Genomic DNA, 26,333 nt, shown 5'->3' with positions numbered 1-26,333 from the left:
TTACTGCTGGGAATCTTGAGGAATCAGAACATTTGCTGAAGTAGAATCTATAGCATTCTGTCTCAACCTCATAATCTGCTTTAAGTTACTGTGGCATTCAAATAAAATGTAGAACATTCCTATGGACAAATAAAACAGTGTTAAATTAGATGTGGTATGTGTCATCCATATCGTTAATATGAAATCCATTAAATCAGAAAGAAATCCTACATACATCATTCAATATCCTTAAATTATTTTATCACTCTAGTACAGTCATTATGAGTGGCGGTGTAAATATAAATACATTGGAGCACAATAACTTCCCCTATTGTCTTTTTGTCCTGTTTATGTCATCACTGATCTTTCAACTCAATGTACAAAGCTTGCCTTCCTCTTTATAACCAATAACTGAGCATGATAAATACTAAAGCTTTCGGTGCAGAGAATATATAACTACATTTGTCCCAATTTTGTATAAATTGCAAATAACATAGATATACCTTCTTAGTTTTTAGTGCATGTTTCTGTCTCATTTGCAGATTGTTGTGCTGCAAACATTTGGCATTTCAATTCATAACTTGCGCACTTGATGGCAACACCAGTGCTGTCTCTTTGTTTTTGCTCTAGTTAGTTGTCCATGCGGAACGTGTGCTATTCATTTGCTCAATTGACACAATGGCTGAGATGAGTGCTAATTTTCGCTTGCCTTGATACTGTTTTAGGTTTGCAGCACTGATTGTACCTCAGTGGAACAGGCCAAGGCATACCAGGGGCTGTATAGCCAGATGGTAAGGTAAAGTAAGATTGTACCTCAGAATAAATATAAATGTTGCCTGATTGGCATTAATATCCATCATTCACTGAATATTTAGAAAGATAGTGAATGAACAAACAAAAAAATTGTTTGAGATATTTCTGAATATTATTGGGATTGCAACAGTGGCAATTGAAGAAAATTGCATACAGTATTTGTAACTGATATTGAAAACGGTTGTATATTGTATTTGTAAGCAAAATTTAATGTCTGTAAAGTACAAAGTAATTAATTTTCAGAAAAGGGTAAAAAATGGTGATATTACTATTACCAGTGCATGCGTGAAGAAAGTGCTAAATTATATTGATAAAATGGCATTTTATTTCAGACTTAAACATATATCAACATATCTATTATTTTTATGCAATTGTATTTGTATATGTTTATATGTATGTAATAATAATTAGAATTAAACGACCATTTTCAATTTATAAATAAGTGAAATGCCATTATATTTCAAATTACAATTTTGTATTAACACTGCAAGGCTGCGAAAATGATAACAATGACCTTATCATGTTAATTTAATATCACCATTGACCTTTGACTTTACAAAATAGTGTGGTTTTTGACAACACAAATTATGAAATTCTCCTAGAACAAAAATAGCACCAAAACAGCATTAAAAAACATATCTACACTTGAACATTTAAATAACTTTAACTCCTAATCTTGTTTTGAAGACTCTGTGCTTTTCTCTCGTTTTGAGCTTTTGCTTCTTACTTTGAAAATGCTTGGGTCAAGCTGACTGTTCGTTGGATCAATCCACTCTCTGCTTTCATCCAAATACATAGTGTCCTGGTGAATAAGATGTGGGGCAATCAACAGGAAATATTGCTGAAATGAAATGAAGTACTGATCTGATCACATGCAATAATTTAAGAGCTTAATATATCATTCAAGTTATATATAATGTTAGTAGTTTTTTATGCCATTATCAGTTGTTACTGGAAAGCAATGTTTTGAATTTGATAATCATTGCTATGCAATACTTTTTTTGGAGTAAATGAACACCAAGGAGTTCATAAAATACCAAAAGGTCTTCACATCAAATAAACACATTTATAAACAAATTCTGCTTTACTATAATTGATTTTGATGAAATAAGCAGTGGCGTATTCTCCAATGTTATCTGGTTTACCGCTGGTAAAACAACTTTTTTCATATATACTGCTGGACAATGAAAACCGGACACTTTAATATTTCACATCTGAATTGCAATAACAGCTCGCAGGTATATTACAGAATGTTCGGCAGATCATGTAGTACCATATGCAACATTCATAGGCTCGGACTTTGTTTATGCATTCATACTTAATTCAGTTTCTGCAACATTTAGTTAGCCCTTGTACCAGAGCTTTTATCGACCCATTGCGTTATCACAAAAAATGCAAGTGTCCGGTTTTTTTTGTCCAGCAGTATATATAGAAATTCATGGAAAATTTGAAATTGTTAGACTTCTGCTCTTATTTTATTTGCATGTCTTCATTGATGATTTATTTGTAATGTATCAAATTAATATATAATAAATATATACAATAAGAATTGTTGTGGTAAACCAGGTCCAATTTTCAGAATATGCCACTGGAAATAGGTCAATCTTATTGATACCATAATAGAATTTTAAAAAATGCTCAAGTTAACATCCTTTCAATTTGTCAAATTTTGTGCAAAACATCAAAAAAATTATTCTTTTATTTTGATTAAAAAAATTATAATAAATTCCATTGTGTTGTGTCATATTAAAGCCCATAAAAAGGAGGTACAAATTGAAGCTTTTTCCAGATCTTTAACTCAATTAGATGAGCTTGAGATGCAAATTTAATGAATGTTGTTTGCTCATTTTCGGATAAAATTTGACAACTTCAAAATTTGTTGACATATCTAAGATTCAGTGTACTAAATACCATTAGAATTTGAAATGATCAACATGGAACAGGGTTTTGTTATGGATACTTTATCAAAATCATTGAAAATCTCATTTTTAATTTCTATTACTTCCGCCAACCAATTGCAATTACTTTCAGATATAAAATTACAAGGGTCGTTTGAAAAGTTCTAAGAATCACCAACAGATGTCCACAGTAGTTCGGAACGATGCATGCCAGTGGAATCTCCCACCCTTCAAGGGAACATGTGCACATTATTACCAGAGTGCCTTCCTTTGTTTTGTGTAGAGAGACAGGAACAGCTGAGCAGGTGTGACTAGTTCAAAATGGATAAGATTGAGCACCGGCAGTGATAAAAGTACTTCGCGAGAAAGGAAATGAAGGCGACAGAAATTCATACCGATATGAAGGACACTTTAGAGGACTCTGCACTTCATTTGCCACTGTGACAAAGTGGACTACTGAATTTAGAAGTGGCCGTGAGAGCTTAGAAGATGACTCACGTAGCGGAAGGCCAAAATCAGGTATGACGGCAGAAATTAGTGAAAAGGTCCATGGTATGGTGTGGGGGGATCGTCCTCTGAAGGTGCATGAAATTGCTAAAGCAATAGGAATCTTAGCTCAACAGGTGTTTTGTATTTTTACGGAAGAATTGGGCATGAGAAAAATGTCTGGAAAATGGGTGCCACATCTGTTAACAGTTGATCATAAGTGTATGTGGATGCGAGTTTCCAATGAAAGTCTGGTCCGTTTTAAGAACACAACAGATTTTGTGCAAAGATTCATAACTACAGATGAAACGTGGATACACTACCATTCGCCAGAGACAAAAGAACAATCAAAACAGTGGAAGCATCATGATTCACCACCACCAAAGAAGACGAAGGCGATTAAATCAGCGGGAAAAATCATGGCATCGATTATTTGGGATGGAAATGGAATCCTCTTGATAAATTACCTCCCAACCAGATCCACCTTCAATTGACAGTATTATGCTAAACTTTTCGACCAACTGGACACAAATATTTGTGCAAAGAGACCAGGATTGAAGAAGAAGAAAATCATCATGCATCAGGACAATGTTCGCCACACACTTGTGTTGTTGCAATGTTACAAATCGATCAATTGAAGTATGATTTACTGCCACATCCTGCTTATTTGCCTGACCTGGCATCCTCAGACTTTCATCTCTTACCAAAGTTTAAAAATTCTTTGGTGGAAAGCAATTCTCATCAGACGAAGACGCGAAAGCAGCAGCGGAGGACTATTTTGCAAGCCTTGAGGAATCTGCATTTCGTGATGGGGTCATGGTGCTGAAACATCGCTGGATAAAATGCATTGCTCTCAAGGGAGACTATGTAGTAAAATAAAACTCATTTTAACAGGAAACTGTGTTTCTCCTTTGTCATTCTTAGAACTTTCGAAACAACCTTTGTACATATAATAAATCTCCGAAACCTACGTGTGCATATGGGCTTAAACCCATAGGTGTAAATTTAGACTGCCACTGAGGCAATCCGTGATGAACCAACATCATTCGAAAATATTTTGTAAAAGTTTTTGTAAGAAAATGCCATTGGAAAGTTCTGTCCAGAAGCCATATTTCTGTACAGTCAATCTTTTTTGTATCTGATTCCGCATCTTCTTTCTCTAAATAGACCAGGCACACTTTCCCAAAGTCTGCAGAGGCATCCAGTTCAAATGTTTTGCATCTGGGTCCGAAGTCAGGTCCCTTTTTCACCCCAATGTCCTTTGTCCTGTCCTCAGTATCCTCTTCCTCTCCATCGATGTCAGATGCTGATGGTGTCCCTTCTTCATCACTGTCCTCTGCAGGTTTTGTGCCAACTAGACGCTGGACTTCAGAAAGAGGGTTGATAAACATGCTTCCCAGAGGTCGAATGCTTCCTGTAAACAGAAATCCAAGTAATAATAATTCGGATTAAGGGAAAGAGGTAGCTACACATGAGAAACAAAAGAAAACAATACTCTGTACATTACACGATGTCATGACAGTACATAGGGGGTGTGGATGTAAAAAACGTGGAAATCTCAGGGAAATTGAAATCTCATGGAAATCTCAGAGAAAATCATCAAATGTACCAATAAATTACATCTGAAGGACTAGAATATGCTCCTACCTGTTGATAATAATAATTACAACTAATATACATATATTAATAAGGTCATTCCATCTCAGTTCAACCAGACCATGGTAGCCATGCTCTGATTTTGATGAAACTTGGCACATTTAATCCTTCCATGGTGGTGAGAAATCACATCAATTTTTTTGTCTCTAACTTGTTCAGTTTCGTTTTATAGCCCCTCAAACTTTCAGTGATTCATCTTTTCTTCTATTCCCAGAGCCTCCAAGTGTGAGCTACACTGTCTTAGAAAAATAATTCTATCTCCCTTATAAATTATTCAATCTTTTTGAAACTTTACATCATTGTTAACCAAACAATAAGGATTCCAGAAAAAAATATGCCAACATATCATATTTATGTTTTAGTACAGTAATAAATTAATAAAATTTTATTATGTGATTTTTTTGGACTGAAAATATGGTTTACTAAAATTTGAATAATCATAGAAAGGGAAAGGTGCAACACCAACACAAATATTTTTATAATGATCTTAGATATATAGTTTAACTTACCCAGAAATAAAATTGATGGCTTTTCCTTCTGAAAATATGACAACTTATTTCTGAATTTTTTTTAAAATGGCTACAGGAAAGAATCTAGCTTCAAAATATCATTGAAGCAAATTTTTAGAGCATAAAATTTTAAATAATATTTAAATAAATAATAAAGTAGATTTCTACTTTACACAAGCTACTTTGAAGGATTTAGATATAAGTATGTATAATTTACATTACACATTAATATATATTGTCAATTAGTAAACTATTGTTTGTGAAAAGTGTGAATGTAATTGTTTTAAGTATTATGTACTGTAATACGGTTTGACAACACATTTAACTCCCGCAAAACTGTAACCTTAGCCCTTAATTATATGCACAGAGATGACATTTTATTCTTGAGTTAGTTTTGCTCTTGCTATCAGAAAGTGTAGTTATATATATATATATACAGGGTGTCATTTTAATGGCGCCCACGGACCACAGATTCGTGTAGAGGACATCAAAACAAACAACTTTTCTCAGTAACATTTTTCTCGTTGGTGCATCAATTCGACGCTACAGCCGTTCAAAAAAGACCGTTTTGCCGCCTGGATGCTGGCAACCCAACACAACATTTGATCGTATCTGTGACGTCATTTCCTGCGGCGAAACAGCGCACGGTAGGGTTGCAAGGAACACACAAATTTTGTGAAAAATGACAAACTACCAACCACATTATTAGCTGTAAAACGAAACGAGAAACGCGTCCAGTAAACCGAACATTATAGCCTACCAGCCAGAAGATCAGCAGTCATCTCAGGGGAAGGGGAAAGTGAACCAACGATATGAGAAATGGTAAAAACGTATTCAAAATGAAGAGTCAATATCGGATTTTGTCTCAGCCTACATGTCAAATATCAACAACAATAACTTTTATTGTACTTACAACTTACATGCGGCTGTTTACGCCCAGCTACATGTCAATTATATTTGCAAATCTCGTTACAAGGTTGATATCTACAGGTTGTGTCCAGATGCCTTGTGGTACTTTGTGCTGATAACGGAAGTATCTGAGGTTCACGTTGTTACATTACGGCTAAAACGCTTACAACCACATAATGATGATCAGTAGCGAATATACTGCCCTGTTCAGAGTTGCAAACTATTACATGTGTATCCGCTGCGTAGATAAATACAGTCGTCGTAGAGTTTGTTTTACTACTATTTACATCCCTGTATTTTCAACCATTTTTGTCACTTGCCTCATAATGCCCTGTATATACATTATATTATGTGTTGCTTACCTTTGGAATTTTGAGTTCTTTCATTTCTATTTTGTCATCTGTTCAGTGTGTCACAGACAACTAGTATCAGAAGGACGAAGTGGATAGACTAAATTGTAGATGCCAACTTGGTAACTAGATTTGCAAATATTTGACATACAAGCTGATACAAAATTCGATATGATCACTTCCACTTGAATTCTATTTTCTTTCTACCATTTCTTATCGTTTGTTTACTTCCTGTTAGGTTACAGAACGTGTTTTCTCGTTTTGTTTTACGATACATAATGTGGCTGATTGTAGTTATGTCATTTTTCACAGAATATGTGTGATCCTGGCAGCCCTGTAACGCATCGCTTCACGACGGGATATGACGTCACAAATGCAATCAAATGTTGTGTGTGGTTGCCAGCATTCAGGCGGCAAAACGGGCTTTTTTGAACGACTGTAGCGCCGAAACGACGCTCCAACGAGAAAAATGTTACTGAAAAAAGTTGTTTGTTTTGATGTCCTCTATACGTTTCCGTGGTCCGTGGGCGCCATTAAAATGACACCCTGTATATATATATATATATATATATATATATATATATATATATATATATATATATATATATATATATATATATATATATAAAGCAAAGTGCTCCCCTGTGCTTTGCACCACACCATGAAGGCATATAAGGGGTGTGGGGTTAGAGCCCTACACTTTCTTGATCTCGGCAGAGCTGAGCATGATGTGATCAGCACCACACCCCTGGCTGCCTTTACCCCTCAGAGTTTCCTCTAGGCTCCACTTTATACGAGGCTGGTTGGGTGCCAGAGCCACTTGAACAAGTTGAAAAAGTCAAGATTCTCCCCTGCCGGGGATCAAACCCGGGTCTCTCGCATGGTAGTCAGATGCCCTAACGACTGAGCTAACCTAACCTAATCAAAGTGTATTGATACAATACCAATAAACTACTGATATAAAAGTTACTGATACAATCAATATTCTACTAAATCAATATAAAATTGCAAATGTTCCTTGAAGAACATGAATGGTTAATTCATCTCCTTTATTAATCTATGCAAGCAGGTGACTGCAATTGATTTTGCCTTTGAAAACAAACTGCGCATTTAAGCATTTGCTTTACAAAACCATGACATGAATTGTGGTCTTATTCATAAAAATAATAACAAAATGGTGTAATATTGCTCTGAATTACAGGCTATTTATAAATATATTATATCGCAAGGCTGGTATGGCTATGAGAGGAAATGGAAGGGACCATCGTATAATAAATTTACGTGCTCTGGAAAAAATTGAGAATTCTGGAAAACTAATGGAAATCTCAGGGAAAATACACTTAAAGTTCATGTGGGAACCCTGGGGGTCTATACCTTCTCAAAATTGATCCTAATGGAGTGTCCTGAGATCACTGGTATCAAACCTTAGTCTCCAGCATGGCTGTCAGATATCCTACTGACTGGACCACATAGTTTCATAGACACTTCTTGGTTGTAAAGACTCTATTAACTTTAAATAGGATCGTTACAACCTAGAAGTGTCCATGACTGTACATGTATTAAAATACAGGGTGCTCAGCCTAAAACTAAACAGTGGATATTAATGCTGAAAATGGCTTCTATTCTGTTCTGCATACACCCGTCGCAAAATTACTTCGGACCTCATAACAAAAGCACAAAAAATACAGAAAATTTATGTGATAAGCTATTAGATACAGCAAAAATGCATACGGCGTCATGTTGCCTTTACTTTTGAGAACCATTTGGATGCGCGTGGGCATGGAATGACTACGACTTTGGAAGTAATTTAGGTCCTAACAATGAGATTGAACTTCCCATTATTAGAAAGATTTCCATGGAAACTAAGCCTAAATATTGGACATGGAATGAAATTTTCTATGAAATCCGATAGAGGGCATTTAGCTGAATCCATTACGTGTAAAATCATTTCTCTATCTTAATTAGCAACAGAGATATAGGTGTTTGAAATTAGGTAATTGTTTATTTCAAATCATCTCCATGGAAACAACAACAATGGTTAAAAATGAGATTGAACTTTCCTTGTTAGAAAGGTTTCCATGGAAACAAAGCCTAAATATTTGACATGGAATGAATTTTTTTACGGAAACCGAAATAATAGCTTTCACATGAATTTTCTGTGCTTTTGTTATGAGGTCGGAAGTCATTTTGCAGCAGGTGTATATTTGGATAGGTCTCACCATATCTCGAGCAATGTTTCAAAGCATTTCACCACTTATATTCTAGATTGCAGTGGGATTTGGTTTTGGTTTCTATATTGTGGGGGTTACTTCTGTACCCTGTATTCTTCTATAGGAAGAAGTCTGATCTCATTAGGTTTGCAAGCCTAGCATTATTAAAATAATGTGCACATAGCTGAAGCTAAAAAACTTTTCTGTTTCTCCAATGTTTTTCTAAGCACGTCACATGTATCTTTCTCATGAGTTAATCAACCAGAATCGTTATTTTCCTCAGAGTACAATTGCCACAGGAATGTGACAAGTTGCCCTGCCTTACTGAAATCAGAATCCACATTCGTTCTCTTTCAATTGGGATATGGACTGGTTGCTTATTGACTTGCATTATTTTACTTCGCTTTTTGTGCCACTTTTTGGCTGATTTGCGAAGATGAGGATGAGTGATGATATGAAGAAATTTATGAATTGACACTCACAAACATACATGCCCATGCCGGGACCCCTGGTGTCACAGTGCAATGTGCTAACCATTCTGCCACGCAGGGGCTGGCGAAATGGACTGGTTGCATGCACAGTGCCTTCAATAAACAGTGGTCCAATTACTCTATCTACACAGCAGACTAGTCCCCCCTGCCCTTACCCATAACCTTTTATGGGTATCTATGGGTTTGGAAAATGTGGCTTGTCATCATGTCGTAAATCGTAGTCACAATCCAGAAGTGTTTGTGACTGTACATCTGTAGACATTTCACATAAGACATTATCCTGAAAAAAAGGTTTAAAAAATATCCCCAATGCATCATAATTGTGCTCTACAGAAAATTAACACAAGCACTAGCAGACACTTGTTTATATCAGCCACTTCATACTTGCCTACTGCAGCAATGAAAACCAGTTGAAATCAGTTCACAGTCTGCTATAGAACAACACCTGTCACCTGGTGACACTACCCATAAGCAATGCAACATAATATTTATAACATAATTACAATCTGGTTGACAGTATTTTTGAGATTGACTCCCTTTATTATCCAAATATAGGGTCTTTCATTAACAGTGATACTTTTTAAAATTTGAAAAAAAAAAATAAACCACTCAACGTATCAAAGTAAATTGTGCTTTATTTTGAAGCTTAGACATTGCAGTTATGTTCTGAACAAAATATCGTTCAAATGTCCACCATGGCTTTGAATGCGCCTCGTCTGAGAAGATGATTTTTCCACTGAAATCAGGATCAGTGGAGCCATCGTGTGCGTCAGTGTGTTCAAAGCCGTGGTGGACATTTGAACGATATTTTGTTCAGAACATAACTGCAATGTCTAAGCTTCAAAATAAAGCACAATTTACTTTGATACGTTGATTGGTTTATTTTTTTGTTTCAAATTTTAAAAAATATCACTCTTAATGAAAAACCCTATATATGTGGTATTAATGTTCCAATATATCTCTACCCTGGAAAATATCCCTTTCCGTTTCATTTACCTCTAGTGTTTGGCACAATGCTATGAGAGAAATGGGCTTGCCTACCCTGCTAAAAGTGTTGCTAATTATACTGTTGTATTTTTTTATGCTATACCAGCATGATTCTTTGGTATTTGAGTCATCATAAGTAGCAAGCAAATAACACTAACACGTCGAAATTTTGTCAACAGATGCACACATGTGCTTAAATATTGACCGTACATTTGCATGAAATATCAAAATCATAATTTTGCACCGAAATTTGACTTTAAGTGTAAATTTCTATGCACCTGGGAACCCTGCCATTCCAAACACAGCTGACTGAGCTTGTTAGGAAATGGTACAGCACCTAGAATATCGTAGTGTGGAAAACGACATGCTTCTGCGCTCTGTGGCCCGGTGCTTGGTGTTCGACTGCTTATAATGGAAGTAAATGGAGTTTTCGCTGCAATGTCTGATTCTTTTACATGAAGCATTTCTATGAATGTGATAATTGCTATGATATTTGGTACAGTGGTCGCGAAGATATTAACGAACATTCTAGACAGTCGACCACATCCTGTTATCGTCATACTTTCGTTAATAATACGGGAGAAAAAATACGCGTGGAATGTTCTTGGCAACTAAATTTTTGTGTATGAATTAGGTTCATTATTATCATCATCATCATTTCTTTTAAAGATATACACACTGAAGCATTTGTATTTTGGATATTTACTGTCTCTTTTCTTCCACTTTAAACTAATCGCGGCGATGATGATAATGATGATTGCATGAAACGACAAAGGGAACACCACAAAACCTTCTTAGTGCCATCGACATGAGTGTAAGGCAACTTTCAAACCAATGGGACAAGCGACAGGGGATGTTCACACTGTCACACTAGTGACACACACTTCCAGACTGTAAAATAGTATTCATTGCACGTGAGGGTCCAAACAGCAAACGACACGTTCATATTGCGTATTCGCGTGCTACTTGTTACTTCGGTCGGAAAGTTCCTTAAACGAAGGGTGCTGAGACCGAAGCGACGCGCTACAGGGGGAGTTCCCAACTAAGTGACAAGCGAGATGGTGCCTTCAGTCTATTAGCAAGCGTTGCTTGCGAACAGATAGGCGACACGATAAACCCCACATTACAACAACAGATCTAGGCGACACGATAAGCCACACGTGTCGCTTTGTCGCTTCTGCGTCTCTCAAACTGGGCCATTTCCTCAATAGCTTGCAACATGTTGCCGTGGTTTGTTGTTCGCGCATACGCGATGCAATGAGTGTCTTGCTTTAGTGAGATTGCGCACCAAAGCGACAAGCGGCACGCGACACTTATCGCTTGAGGATTTCACCAACCGAACGTTGGCCTGTGCTTCCCGTCATGCTGCTACGATGTGAAATGTTGCTCTTGATTGGCTCCTTTCCAAGCAACATGTGTCACTTCGGTATGAAAGTTGCCTTGGACCGAATGACCCGTGTCGCTTTGGTGTGAAATCCTCGTATCGTTTGTCGCGTGTCGCTTTGGTGTAAAATCTCTTTGAGGAAACGGTGCAGTCAGAGCTTTTGTCCCTACGGTTCGAAAGGCTGCATTGATTTCCGACTGCTCGCTTTCAAGCGACATTTGTGGTTTGTCGCCTCGGTATGAAATATCTCTCAGGATACAATTTATATTCTAATAACATAGAAAAATAAACTCTAATACACAGTCCAAGACCTGACGTCCGGAATCACATTACGATGTTTCTTCTTGTGTTACGCATGCTATTTATTTATTAATTTTATTTTACTTTTCTTTCCAAATTAATGCCATTTCGTGACTGCAAATCACCCCACAAATATAACTGTTTCCATCAATTCACTTACCGCCTTTCTAGAGAAACAAATCTACACAATATATTCCAAAAACTAACTAAGCCGCATTACTTTCATAACAAAATTAGCACCTGGGTCGATCGCACTGCCATCTACTTGTCATCATCTTGGGGAACCAGTTTCTTGGGTCGTTTTCCACACTACGTTATTCAAGGTGCTGTAGAAATGGTAAGGGTGATTCATAAATGCGGATGTAGAGGGGATATAATTCAGGGTAGCCAGGAGCAGCCTTTTATTCCCTCAAGAGTTCAATTTTGGTACAAAATCATGATTTATGATTTTTCACGTAAATGTATGGCCAATATTTAAGCACACGTTGCATGCATCTGTTGACAAAATTTCGACCTGCTAGTGTTGCCAGCTACGGAGATATGTCCCAAAAATGGCACTTTTTCATTCAACCCATTACATCGCCAGTCATAAATCCATCAAATGCTGCACATGATCAATATTGATCGCAAATGACAGATTGATATGACATCAGTCATCAGACATCTAATTATGAGCCTATGATAATTTCTTATACCTTTTTCTCGCTCAAAAGTGCATTTCTGGAAAATTTTTAACACTGCCTTTTGCCAGTTATTAATTTATCTGATTTTCTGTATCGAGTAAAGTGATAATGTTAAGCATTGAACAATATCTCAATGAATGAGGCTTTATAATGCAAAAACCCGGTGTAAATATCTCAAAGTTTGGGTTGCGTGACTTTTGAAACTGTAGAATTATGAAAAGTTACCGAATTCAATATACCTAGTCTGGACATAAATACTGTTACACACTACTTTGTGAATAAATTGAATATGGTTTCAGATTTCTAAGTGTTCTTTTAGTATGTTGCACTTACATATATTACACACAAATAGCACCAATCAATTTACAAAATGTACACTTTTTGCCCTCACACAGGCTCGAAGTCTCCCTGGCCAGGCATCTATTGCAGCATGGATGGTCTTAATGGGAAAGTCTGCCCTTCTTGCAGACAGTCTCCTCTGGATCTGGGCAGTGTTTGTAGTCCAACGTACTGAGATCATGGCTATCAGATTGCCAATAAAAAGTGGAGATGAAATTGAGTACACTGGTCTCCAGTCACCATCGCGTCATCCTTGCCTTATGAGTTGGGGCAGAATATTTCTTGAACATCCAGGATTCATTGTGAAACATTGTTTGGTTCAACAGTGTCACGAGAGGGTCCAGGACACTTTCCACATACACTCAAAACTGAGGCCTGGTGGAACTCTCATAGCTCCCCCTTCCCCAAACCATGACTGAGGAGGGCTGGTGGCATCTCTGATTTTTGTGAACTCTCTCAGAAACTTCTCGAGAGTTTGAAGTATACACCCTTTCATTTTGGTGGTTAAAATTTTATTCAGTGGTGAACAATTTATTATCAGTAAAGAGAATCCTGCAATGCCCATTGGCAACGTACTGCTGCAAGAGCCGTCTTGATTTCAGTTCCCTCTGCTTCTTCACTTGTGCCGTCAGGAGATTTCCAGTAGTCCACCGGTAAGCTCCAATTCCAAGGTCTTCATTAAGTACACTGTACATTGATTGTTGTGAAATGTCCGGCTCCTGTGCCATTATCACTTGCTTCCGGATGGGATTTCAGCGGATGCAAGCCATCACTGATTTAACAGCCGCAGCTGTTCATACGGTGTGAAGTCGACCAACTCTTGGGCAATCTTTCATGCTACCAGTGTCAGTGACACTCTGGATTGTCTGATACACAAACCTTTTGCTGATCTTCGGGATTTTTAGGGGCTGGAATATCTCAGTGAGTGACTTCCCAACCATATGCAGAGCAATTACGGCTACTCTGTTTCATATTCACCCCTCTCCATACTAAGCACAGGAAGATACACACTTGCTCTTTCACAGCTCAACACACAATGGTCAGGAGTGAACTTCAGTACAAGCATGGTTCATGAGCCTGACTACTGGATGTACAGTCCAAGCCGAAAGTTTGTAACAGTATTTATGGCCAGACTAGGTACTTGCTATGAAGAGTGGAAAAATACATCCACTTTATCTTCTATTTGGACTACTCATAACTATTTTCTGTTGATGTGTTTTGCATAATCATCTCATGTTGCATTTTTGTAAACCACTGTAAAACTGTTCATCCACTTATCACTAACAACACAGTAAACTGCTTACCTGCATAATTATAGTTCCATTCGAGCTTAAATCCATCGGTTGACAAGTAGAACTGCTTCAGGTCTTCTGGAAGTGCACAGTCATTTCTTTGTTCCCATGAATTTACAGAGTGCCTATCACAAGGCATTCTCTTCTCCAGCACCACATCTTGGATGCCTGGAATCTTGGCTGAAAATTTTAGGAACATAAGTTACTCTGCAAATTAATAAAGAGCTTTGTACTTTTGCTACATGAAAATATTATTAAAATGAAAAATTTGAAAAAAAAACAACCTAAAAAAAATGCAAAAGAGTTCTATAGGCACAGATATCTCCATACCTTACTAGAATTCAGAAATCAATTGAACCCTTTTTAACAACATACTTGATTATCTTGAGATATATTAAGTTGGTATAGTGTGTCCTGCATGAACTCTTCGACTGCTCTCCAGCAAAATTAATTTACTCATTTTTCATACTTACAATTTTGACAAATGTCTTAACGATAGATTTCATTTCAATGAATCTTTGCATGATGCATAATATGAAGTACATACAGAAGACATTCCCACACATACTGCTGTGAGTAGTTGCATGCTCATATTTCTTTTTCACAAATATACAGAATATTTACAAAGATTTCTTTTTACGGATACCGAAGTTACAGATGTAATATTTACAAATAATCAATACTGTAATGATCTATCAAATAATAAATGTTTCATGAAAAGCCAAATCAATTTAAATTAATTAATTATTCCATGTGACCAAGAATAAGAAGGGTTTTGCCTTAGCAAAAGATAACTGTTTATTTGGGCATTTATTTTACAAAATCAGGCTACGTTAATACTAAAGTTTGAATTCAAGACTGTTTACAGATATAGGATTTAAAAAAAAAAAAACACTTATGACTGTTTTTGTATCCAATTTGGCATTTTGATTGATTGATTGATTGATTTAGTTTATTTTACTTCGCGTTTTGTGCCTCTTGGCTAATTTGCGAAGATGGGGATGAGTGATGAAATGATGAAATTGATGAATGGACATTCACAAACAACCAAGCCCGACCGGGATTCGAACCCGGGACCCTTGGCGTCGCAGCGCGATGTGCTAACCACTCGGCCACAGGGTCGGGCAATTTGGCATTTTGGTCTTGTCTGTTAGGTTGTCTGAGAAGTTAAAAATATTAATATGCTCACTGCATCAGTCATATCCAAATACAAGAGTAAAATCAGTCATTTACCTTAAAGATTGAATGAGATTACTCAATGGCTTCAGTGAGGAGGTAGAGAAGGAAGAAATAGAATCTAAGATGCATCAGATAAGACAAGCAGGCCCAGTGTTGTTGAGATGATGTCATACATGTCTAGAAGCGAGATCTGCACATGGTCTTCTATGACAGGGCACTCCTTAGTTTGCTGACATCCTCTCGTCTTTTTATTTATCCTTTTCAGCATTTTATCTCGTGACTGATACTGTGAGTTTTTTTAAACATTTTAAACTTCTTGGACAGCCTGAAAAAGGCCTAGTAAACAGACCTAAAATGTCATATTGAATGCAAAACCACTTGTAAGTACTTTTCAATATTTTATTTTTGTGAAACAGTGGTTATGTGAAAATTCAAGGAAGTATTAACAATAATGTTACTCTTAAATTGATTTAATGATATCCGATTATTGTTTTATGTAAATGGTAAGATTTCTATAGAAACACTAGTCATTGGTTTGAACTACTCATATAATCATCGCTCGGGTTCAATACCTGGTAGACACACACAGCAGTTCGGATCCCACTTTAAACTGTAGGCCCAATCCTGATTAACCTATTGTATACCGTAGTATTGTAATGTACCAATTCCAAACTTCCCATGTAATTTCATGCAGCTAATTTGGGACCATTATGTAGATATGTTGCCTTTTGCAATGGATGTGGGTGGAGGTTATGCTGCCCTTTGATCAAGATTATATTGCAATGATGATGATGATGATGATAATAATGATTTCACGTTTTTACATGAAGAGATTGCTTGTGACATGTATTATGTTCATGCAAGTTTTTGTTGTTTCCAAGTTTTCATTTCTTAGAATGAAAGAAAATGTTTTGTACAGGGTGAGTCAGAAATATGACTACACGTTTGAAGTAAATGTGTTACTGTACAATGTAGAGGGAAATGGTGTATGGTATATTAAACTTGAAACTCCATGAAGTAAGACTTGAAGCTTTCCTGGCGACGAATGATGAACAGATTCTCTCGGGCTATCAACCAGGTGAGTTGTGGAAATGATTCCAAGCTTTTGAGAGCTAACATCACTCTCACCTTCAGGATAGAAATGCAGTTCTGAGCTCTTACACCGGAAATCTCTCCGGAGTTATCAGCCGAATTCTAAAGAAACATAACATAAAAACCATTCACAAACCACCTCCAAAGATCAGAAGCCTACTAGGCAACTCCAAGGATGAGCTAGGATTCAAAACACCGGGAGTCTACCATATTACCTGCAAATGTGGGAAAGCATGCATTGGGCAAATGGGTAGGACAATAGAACAGCACTGTAAAGAACATCAAAGCTCCATCAAGTATTTCCACCCTGAAAAGTCGGGACTAGCAGAACATTCAATAAACTAGGGACATAGACCAGATTTCAGCAACACAGAAATCATAGCCAAAACTTCAAAGTACTGGGACCGTATTATCAAGGAAGCAATAGCCATTTATGAAGAAAAAGACAATCTTAATCGCGACACGGGGCTCGAACTGGACCCAGCCTGGTTAGCGTTAGTTAACCAGAAACGCACACGTACACTCGATTGGTCCGCCATCTTCACCAGGATACCCCCCCCCCCCCTTCACGAACGTATATAAACCGGGTTGACGCTCAGAACCTTACTTCTACCCTGAAGATGAGAATGATGTTAGCTCTCAAAAGCTTGGAATCATTTCCACAACTCACCTGGTCGATAGCCTGAGAGAATCTGTTCATCATGAAACTCCATTGTTTCATTTCAGATAAGTGTCATGTGCCCGAGCTTACATCATTATTACATCATGAACATGCAGCATCAAGTTACAGTTGCAGTGTTGGTAATTGCATACCAGAATGATCGTGAGAGCCGTGAGCACAGTAATAGATTTAAAACTAAAGAATTTGATGTAAGTAGTCGTTTTATCCACTTTCCCACAGGTTATGTTAAAATCACGTATCGCCAGTCTCACAATCATTCTGGTATAGAATTATAGAATTGCCCACACTGCAACTGTAACTTGCTGTTGCATGTTCAGTGTCATCTTGGCTAATGATGCATGCTCGGGCACATGACACTTATCTGAAATGAAACAATGAAGCTTCAAGTTTAATATACCATCCACCATTTCCCTCTACATTGAACAGTATCACACTACATTTACTTCAAACGTGTAGCCATATTTCTTATTCACCCTGTACACACACAGGAAATGTAACATCATTATATTATTTTCAAGGAAATCATCTCTACATGATGATCTTCAAGAAGGAAGATCAGAAATATGAAAAGATGGTGAAATATAACACTGAACATTGCAAAAGCCAGATCCCCCTTTCCTTACAAAATTCTTGGGCATGCCATTGTGCCAAAATCAGGGTATAAGGCAAGTATTCAATTCAAGTTTCAAGTTTACCTATGTCGTTTCACCACTAATAATAATAAAATTATGCTTAATAAAACACATTCTTTAATATGTAATATGCTTCTCTAATTTTTCTGAAAAACCACAGAACTTTCATAACAGTTTTTTCATTAAATAATTCTTGAGGTGAATTATGCCAGCGAATGACGTAAAGATTCTCTTTGGATATCAACCAGGTCAGCCCCAGATAGGTCTAACGGGAACTCATATCCTGAGAGAATCTCTTTAGTATTTTCATGTATTCTTCTGTAGTTATGCCTAGGCCATCAATGCCAGCTTTAACATCCTGTAAGCTGTCGAAATATATGTGCAAACATGTGATAGCTAAGGAGGCAAAGAATACTTTAAAAGTACAACTGAAAACTTACCTAGAACATCCACAATTCCAAGTGTCAAATTGTCATAGAAAGAGTCCTCAGTAACAGTTTCAATAATCAAAGACATGGATAGCTTCTGAAATCTGAGACAGAATACCATGTCCATTATAAATTTGATGTAATTGACAAAGAACAATAATTACAGTATAGTTTATGCATTTTGCCAGCATAATTTAATAATAAAAATATAGAATGACCTATTTATAGGAAGGGTGGTCTAGTTTCTGCAATGGGGATTGGAGTAGGCTATTAAGCAGCACTGAAGAGAGGTGGGACAAGTGCCCATTGCTTAGATTTTTTCAAATACTTCCCAGAATATTTTCATCGCTGGGCACCGATTTTTACCAGGAGGGTCTCTTGAAATTGATTTCACCTTACGACAAATGTATCAATGTCGGTGGCGACTATGTGGAAAAATAGCCAAAAGATTGTATTTTGTTATTACATTGTATTCTTCTATTTGTAATAAAGCTTCCCTGTGAAAAAAAAATGACTTACTATCGAAACATCCCTCGTATTTCGTTTACACAATATTAATGAAAATAATGGCACCTAGTCTAACTCTGTCATTTAAAAACACAACTTTGTTGTTTAAATTAATTTCCAAGAAGAGTACAGGTTCCTGTTTCTTGATTTAATCTCAAAGAGGTGTAGAGTTGAGTTGATTTGGTGTTTAAAGTCCACTTTATGCACAGTAAGGCTAATCGGGACTGGACCTACAGTTTAAAGTGGGATCCGAACCACTTGTGCCTCCACCGGGTATCGAACCCGGGTCCCCTTGATTACAAGGCAGCGACGCTACCACTGCGCCATCGGGGAGGCCCAAAGAGGTGTAGAATTTATTCCATTTACATAATATGATGTAGTGAAACATGTTCATTTTATTTCTGCTATTTTAAAACTGTCAGCTAATTATGCTCAACCCTGTAGCTTGGGTCTCTCACATAACAGTCGGATGTCATAAAATTACAAAAATAGTAATAAAGAAAAACATGCAACAATTTCCACTTATTATACATCTTTTCCCATTGTGGATAAAATACATAACTGTCTGGATTTTGGTCCATTATTTGGTAATAAATACAAGTCAATTTGTATCATACTGTATGGCCACATGTAGTGATGTAAACAGATTGTAATAGACCAGTAATATTTTCTTGAAAGTACATATTCTCAATGTGGCTAATATTGACTTTATGAGAGACGATCAATGTGCATTGGAACTACAAAAGCATCATCTATATCAGCGGTGGACAACCTTTTTTGGTTTGAGGGCTAATTTACATTTCAAGAATCACTGGCGGTCTACTTATCTTATTAGACCTCACAATGAGAGCCTAAAAAAGGAAGCAAAGGGCCAACACCATAAAATTGACATTGATTATTTTATTTTATGTATGTATTTATTTTTTTATTAAATAAGTTTTCGCTTCAGTACTGTGGGCCTGGCACCTGTTTTAGGCCATATCTCCACAGTTCATCATTAGCATCTTTTCATATCAGGGAAAACCTTTATGACAAAAATACACTGTGTCAGTAAAATGTGTCGATTCGTCGAACTGTAGAGACAGAAAACTGCACTTACGTAGATCTTCCCCCAACTGGCCCTCCACATTCGTAGCCATGATTTTAGTTCTTCTCAGCACTGTATTCCGTGAAAGAGATATGTTATTATAGCAGAGAGTATTTCATTTTTAGTTTTGAAATAACTAAAAAGTACCTCACCAGCTTTACAGAAAGCTTCCTTTAATAATCTCTCCATCTACAAATGATTTCTTACTGCCGGTTTTCATAAAAATGGACTGTTGGGCAATCATCTTTGACTTCAGGTCAGAAACTCTGGCTCTTCGAATTTCACTACCCATGGGAAATTCTGTAGCGAATTTCTGGTGGATGGTTCAGAAATGTCTTTCTACATTGGCCTTTTTAGGGAGCGCAACAGTTGCATTACAAAGAAGACAGACACACTTATCTTTCACCATAATAAATAACAACTCATGCTCCTATTCACTATGATAGTGGTAAGTCGTTTGTTTCTTCTTACCTGGTTCAATCATGACTTGGTGGCTTGTAGCACGACTAATAAATTGCCGACAGCAGCCTCACAGCTAGTTTACAGTCTTACGATCGAAAACATTCGACAAACGTCACAACATTCCACAAGGTTGTGAATAACTGCCTACTGGCCCAGTATTTTGTGCAAACAATGGTGCATCTAACAATGTAATCAAACCGGCCTTGTGGCTAACAACAATGTAGTGTAGGAGAAGAAAGCTTTGGATCCCCCACTGTTCAGTCATTCAGTAATGAATTGTTGGTTACTCCGAATGGAGAAGGCAAAGAATATTTACATTTTTTATGGTTATTATTATGTGATTCAACAAAGAAAGAAATTAACTGTTACAACAAAGCTCTTTTCCTGATACAACAGTTGAAAATACAGAGAGGTAGGTAATAAAATGTTTTGTGACTATGCATAATAAAATCCGTATAATATGACAGAGCACCGTGCTGCTTGCCAGTCGACGCGTTGGCCACCCCTGATCTATATGTATGGGCTATGAAAATATGTAACGAAAACTCAATGCTATGCAATACATAATACAATATGATGTATGTAGGTTTCAACAGTTGATAGTATATGTATGGACTCCTGGCAACCTGCGCTTCCCAGCTTTAGCGTTGCATTCTATGCGTTCATGTCACTCACTTCCAATTCCATGCTAACATCACAGACGTTATATATGGTCATAGGCATCCAGAAACGGATCCTTGCAGGAATATGGTACCTTCAAAATGAAGCAATGTTTGGAGTAAAAATGCCTGCTTGCCTAGATTTGCTGTGTGTCTTGGATTTATCGGGACAGTCCCTGAATGGTATCATTTGTCTCTCAGTGTCCCAGAAGTTTCTTCAGGAAGCACTAATGTCCTGGAATCTGGTGGGAAAGCTGTACTGCTGCCTCTCAATAATACAAGAGATATCGAGTTACAAGAATGTGCTGGAGAGATCTTGACTCCACCACTACACAGCATAATGCACTTGCCAACAACAATTAGTAATAATGCTACATTTTATTTCCTTCTGTTTAATAATAACCCAAGGTGGAACAGCCCATGAGGACCAGGGCCTACCTATTGCCTGCTGGCCTCAATTCCACCATGCCGAGGTGCGAGGTCCTTCAGCCAATTATGGGGTGACATGTGGACAGCATGACAAACCTCTAGTCATTGTTGAAGGTTTCCATAACTGGTTTACGCTACTGATTCATAGCTCCCAATTTCCTCACAATGGTGGGTGGCCATTGGTTCCATACACAGGCCGAAATCTCAGGAGAAAAGTTGTTATGCTTCCCACAGGAGACTTGAACCTGCACCTGTTTTGTAGCCAGAGCTCAAAGCATGATGCCTTAGACTGCATGACCATGGTGTGGGGACATTTCCTTTTGTTTGTAGTGCTGAATTTCACTTGATTCTGTTCCAATGTACAGTAAGCAGGCAGTGATCGAGTGCCTAACCTGTTCAGTCTGCAGTTTTCAAATAAAGATACGACATTGTGAGATAGCAGCTTAGTTCTTTAGAGAACCAAAAAGGAAGTGTAAGTTCAATGATAAATTTCGAAGTGAATTTCTATTTATTAAGAAGTGGAAAGAAAGTAATAATGAGACTATCCATAATAATTATGGTATGCATATATATCACTTTGTTGGGTCAGGCTCCCTCTCTCCCCAACAGGCTTCCGGTCAGCAGCCTCCCGGATTTTCACTCATGAAATATAGCAAAGCCTATGCTTGCCTCTCTCCCCTCCTAGAAAAACCATGCAGATGTCCTTGGATATGATACACAAGTCTAGTATAGAACTTGTGTCCATGTTTTCTCTTGCCATTACCAGGCCTCTAGTGTCTATTAGTGACTCACATTATAATATTATGTTCAAAAACACATTTTTGGTCTATTATCACTAAAAACTGTGTTATGCATCATGGTGTATTTCATTATAATATGGTACTTGATTGATTGATTTGGTGTTTTAAGTCCACTTTATGCACTGTAAGGCTAATCGAGACTGGACCTACAGTTTAAAGAGGAATCCGAACCACTATGTGCCTCCACCGGGTATCGAACCCGGGACCCCTTGATTACAAGGTGATAACCCCATCACTGCGCCATCGGGGAGGACCCTATAATATGGTAATGTTTCCTTATTTTTACCGAAATTTTGATATTATTTTTAAAAAAATCGTTTATATTACATCATCTCCAAAATATAATAATAATGAACCACAAATGTTGGAACAATTGGCAAGTAGTGCAGTTAGGAAAAGCAGCAATCCCTATTCAAAATACGTAATAACATTGTAAACTTATATGATGTAAAGAGTACCAAACCTGATCTGCTCAGGCTGCGCACATAAATGTAAAAAAGAGCAGGAAGGAAGTATCATTGTGAAAAAATAACTGTAAAAATCTGATATTCCCCGAACACCTATAACTTCTTCGTTTTGTCAATTTTTGACATTTGTACTTACCTATCTGCTTCGCGGAACCTTCTTTAAGGTGTATTCAAGTTTTTCATCCCGGAATCGGTGGTAAATTTAAACTAAAAATTTTTTTTTGTTTGAAATTTTTGAGTCCAAATTTCCTACCGATTCCGGGCTCCGCCCCTGGGGTAATTGACCTACCGCCCCCAACTGCTAACGTGGCCCCACCTCCGCTCCGGCTCCCCAGCTTTATCTATAGAGTGCCTGTTAAAGGCATGTTAGAAATTGGCCGGAGTCACCTGCCCCCAAACGAGCACCATACTTTTAAATTTGAAGAAATCAATTACATCACACAAACCACCTTCCAGATGTTAGACAATGTTACAGGAACTTATTATCGTAAGTAGTTTCTTCTGTAAAAATGAAGAAATCTGTCCAGGGAATATCAGATTAGTACGTTTTCATCTTTTTTGTGGCAGGTTTTATGTTTTATTCACCATAGTATTTGACATGACATTTCTGCTGCACTAAAAAAGAACCATAGCCACACATTCTGAGCAGGTCACTGACACGGACGACCTCTACTTTAAAGAAATAAGGTGAAGAAACTTTGGAATCAAAGTAAAGTTACTTGTTCAGAAGGTCAAGCAATCGCAATACACACTTTCTTTGAACTTTAATGAACACACAGTACTAATATGATATTCCCCGGACAGATTTCTTCATTTTTACAGAAGAAACTACTTACGGTAATAAGTTTCTGTAGCATTGTCTAGTATCTGGAAGATGTTTTGTGTGATGTGGGAATGTTTCATAGTGGAAATTCACCCATTGACGCATACCTCCACGAACCGTTTCCGGTAAGGTTAGGTTAGGTAGGGTCACATATAGGTTACAATAGTTAAAAATTGGTTTCGAAAAAAATATGCATAGCCCCACACACCATTCTCGCATAGCCTCACAAACCATTAACGCATAGCCTTACGAACCATTGACACATAGCCCCACGAATCATTTGCGGAAACCTACGTTCTTCATTTACAAAAACACTTTTTTAAAAAAAATTAAAAAAAATAGCAATTACTTTGATCAAAAAAACGTGAATACACGTTAAAGAAAGAAGGTTCCACGAAGCAGATAGGTAAGTACAAATGTCAAAAATTGACAAAACGAAGAAGTTATAGGTGTCAGGGGAATATAAGATTTTTACCGAAGAAAAATACATGTTACACTTTTCTTTCGTAATATTCCTTCCAAAATGTCTGGGCATGAACTGCTGTCAACCTTTCAAGCAAGGTATATACCACCACTCGGTATGTAAATTGTTACTCCATATGGTAGCATTATAGCATAAGGGAAACGGATTTCTTAAAATTTACAGGAGAAAGTACTTACGGAAATCATTTTCTGTAGCATTGTGGAAGTTCGTGAATCTAGTGCTGATCCATTTTAATGCGAAAACATGTCCTTTTCTGCGAAAATCTCTGTCCGACATGCTGTTTCGGTAAGACTGCAGAATATGGGCTGCTTAGGAGGAACGCGGTTCATAATTTTTGGGTAACGTTTTATAGTTAGTAATCGGGAAAAGTAAGTTTTAAGGCGAGGAAAATTTTTTTTCTTAAAAAAAAAAAAACAACAGAAAAATGTGTCCAGGTTGGGCGGTATTGAAATCGTAGCAACAAAGGAAAAGGCATATTCCTGCACAAATCTAGTGAAAGCAAAAATGCCTATGTTGTTAGGTATCTAGGTTTAGTTCACTTAGCCTAAATAATAATTAGTCATTGTATTTATGCTAATGAAACCTAACCTTGTAGGCATTCCTCGAAGAAATAATGAAAGAAACTGTGTGTAAACAATATGGACACGAACGAATAGAGAAATGCATTGCTTTTAGTAGCAGGGAAAACATTTTTCATTGTATTTATGCTATTGGAACCCAACCTAACAGGCCTAACCTAACCTTGTAAGCATTCCTCGTCTGAAATAATTAAATAAACTGTGCGTCTGTGGGTGGAATCCGGAGCGACAAAACAACTTGAATGCCGCGAAACGAAGGGTCTCACTTATCGCACAACACTTGAGCGCGTAAACAATATGGACGCGAACAAATGGAGAAATGCATTGCTTTTAGTAGCAGTAAAAACATTTTTTACGCGCAATAATATAATAGTAATCGTTAAAGGAACACCGGAAAATGGAAGTAGAAGGTAGGTACTTTCAGGGGATATACATTTTGTTCGTCTACTTAGAGGAAAAAAGCAGCCCATGTTCTGCAGTGAGACCCTAAATTGAACGAAAGGAGTAATAATGGAACCTAACCTAACAGGCCTAACCTAACCTAGTAGGCATACCTCATCCCCATGATGGTTCGTGAGGCTATCGTTAATTTTTGGGCTAACATTGGTAACATTATCGTATGAGGGAAACGGATTCCTTCAAATTTACAGGAGAAAGTACTTACGGAAATAATTTTCTTTAGCGTTGTGGAAGTTCCTGAATATGGATTTGATCCATTTTAATGTGAATGCGTGTTGTTTTCTGCAAAAATCTCTGTCCGACATGCTGTTTCTGCTCCCGCCATTTGCTTTCTGCATGAGAGTGCAATGTTCCGTGTGTTAAGATGATGCAACCCTGTAGCCAGTGTTTCAGCCTCGCCGTGTTTTCACTAGAACCACGTGTCGAGTATTTTTAATTTTTTTTTAACTATGCTTGCCTAACATAACCTTACGGAAAATGGTTTTTGGGGCTAACGTGAATGGTTTTTGGGGCTAACATGAATGGTTTGTGAGGCTAACGTCAATGGTTTGCGACGTATTAGCATAATTTCAAATCCGGGCACGAATGTAGATATTTTCCGATGAACGAGGTTGCAACACTGCATAAATCGACAAAACACTCTCAGAACGCCCCTTAAACCAGTACGCTATCACGGCCATAATGTGTTACAGATTCGAAACAACAAGTAACAGTAAGTACTCGTAAATAGAAGAGATAGACATTATCTTAGTTAGAAATGCATTATTTCACCTTAAGAAATGTTCCGCATTCGAAAATAACACGTTAGCAATGTAAAGAAGTCCGAAATATATGATTCGTAGGTGTTTCCCTCATACGATAATAGTACCGAGGGAAATAAGGAACAACAGTAAGTACTCGTTAATGTAAAAATAGACATTATTTTCGTTAGAAAATCATTATTTCACCTTAGGAAATGTACCGCAATGCAGAATAGTACGTTAGCAATGTAAAAAAGTGCGAAATATATTATTTATAGGTGTTCCCTTTATACTATAATAGTACCCACAATTCAATTTTATGCAATTTTATAACAGCTTGTCAGGATTTTGAAAATTACTGAGAGAACAATTTTTAATCTTAAGTTATAAAATACATATCTGAGCTCTTACGCAATTATAAGAAATCACTACGTAAGATGCGTGACATATACTGTTTGTAAAAATTACTTACACTGAGTTGTGTACAGACTACCAACTGCTACAAGCACACATGCATACACGTTGCCAAGGCAATCAGT

The 26,333-nt window shown here is 37.2% G+C and overlaps 1 protein-coding gene across 4 annotated transcripts; it reads right to left on the bottom strand.

The window, feature by feature from the left end:
* Nucleotides 1-7: 7 nt before the first annotated feature.
* LOC145994600 (tubulin polyglutamylase complex subunit 2) lies at nt 8-26,333 on the bottom strand. 4 transcript variants are annotated; one of them, XM_083130642.1, is made up of 6 exons: nt 26,267-26,333; nt 18,312-18,403; nt 14,299-14,466; nt 4,148-4,590; nt 1,520-1,633; nt 8-119 (listed from the first exon to the last, which is right to left on the bottom strand). In XM_083130642.1, the coding sequence occupies exons 2-6, from the start codon at nt 18,385-18,387 to the stop codon at nt 81-83; spliced, it is 840 nt and encodes a 279-aa protein (XP_082986768.1). In that variant the 5' UTR covers nt 18,388-18,403; nt 26,267-26,333; the 3' UTR covers nt 8-80. The 4 variants fall into 4 exon arrangements, with proteins under 4 accessions (XP_082986768.1, XP_082986764.1, XP_082986765.1 ...); XM_083130638.1 differs by lacking the exon at nt 8-119 and having other exon boundaries at nt 928-1,633; XM_083130639.1 differs by lacking the exons at nt 8-119; nt 26,267-26,333 and adding an exon at nt 26,206-26,224 and having other exon boundaries at nt 928-1,633.

Source organism: Lepisma saccharinum, chromosome 11 (assembly GCF_977018435.1).
Source record: "Lepisma saccharinum chromosome 11, izLepSacc3.1, whole genome shotgun sequence".
Taxonomy (NCBI): domain Eukaryota; kingdom Metazoa; phylum Arthropoda; class Insecta; order Zygentoma; family Lepismatidae; genus Lepisma; species Lepisma saccharinum.
The sequence above is the reverse complement of the archived record's forward strand: the minus strand, read 5'-3'. Positions and strand labels throughout refer to the sequence as shown.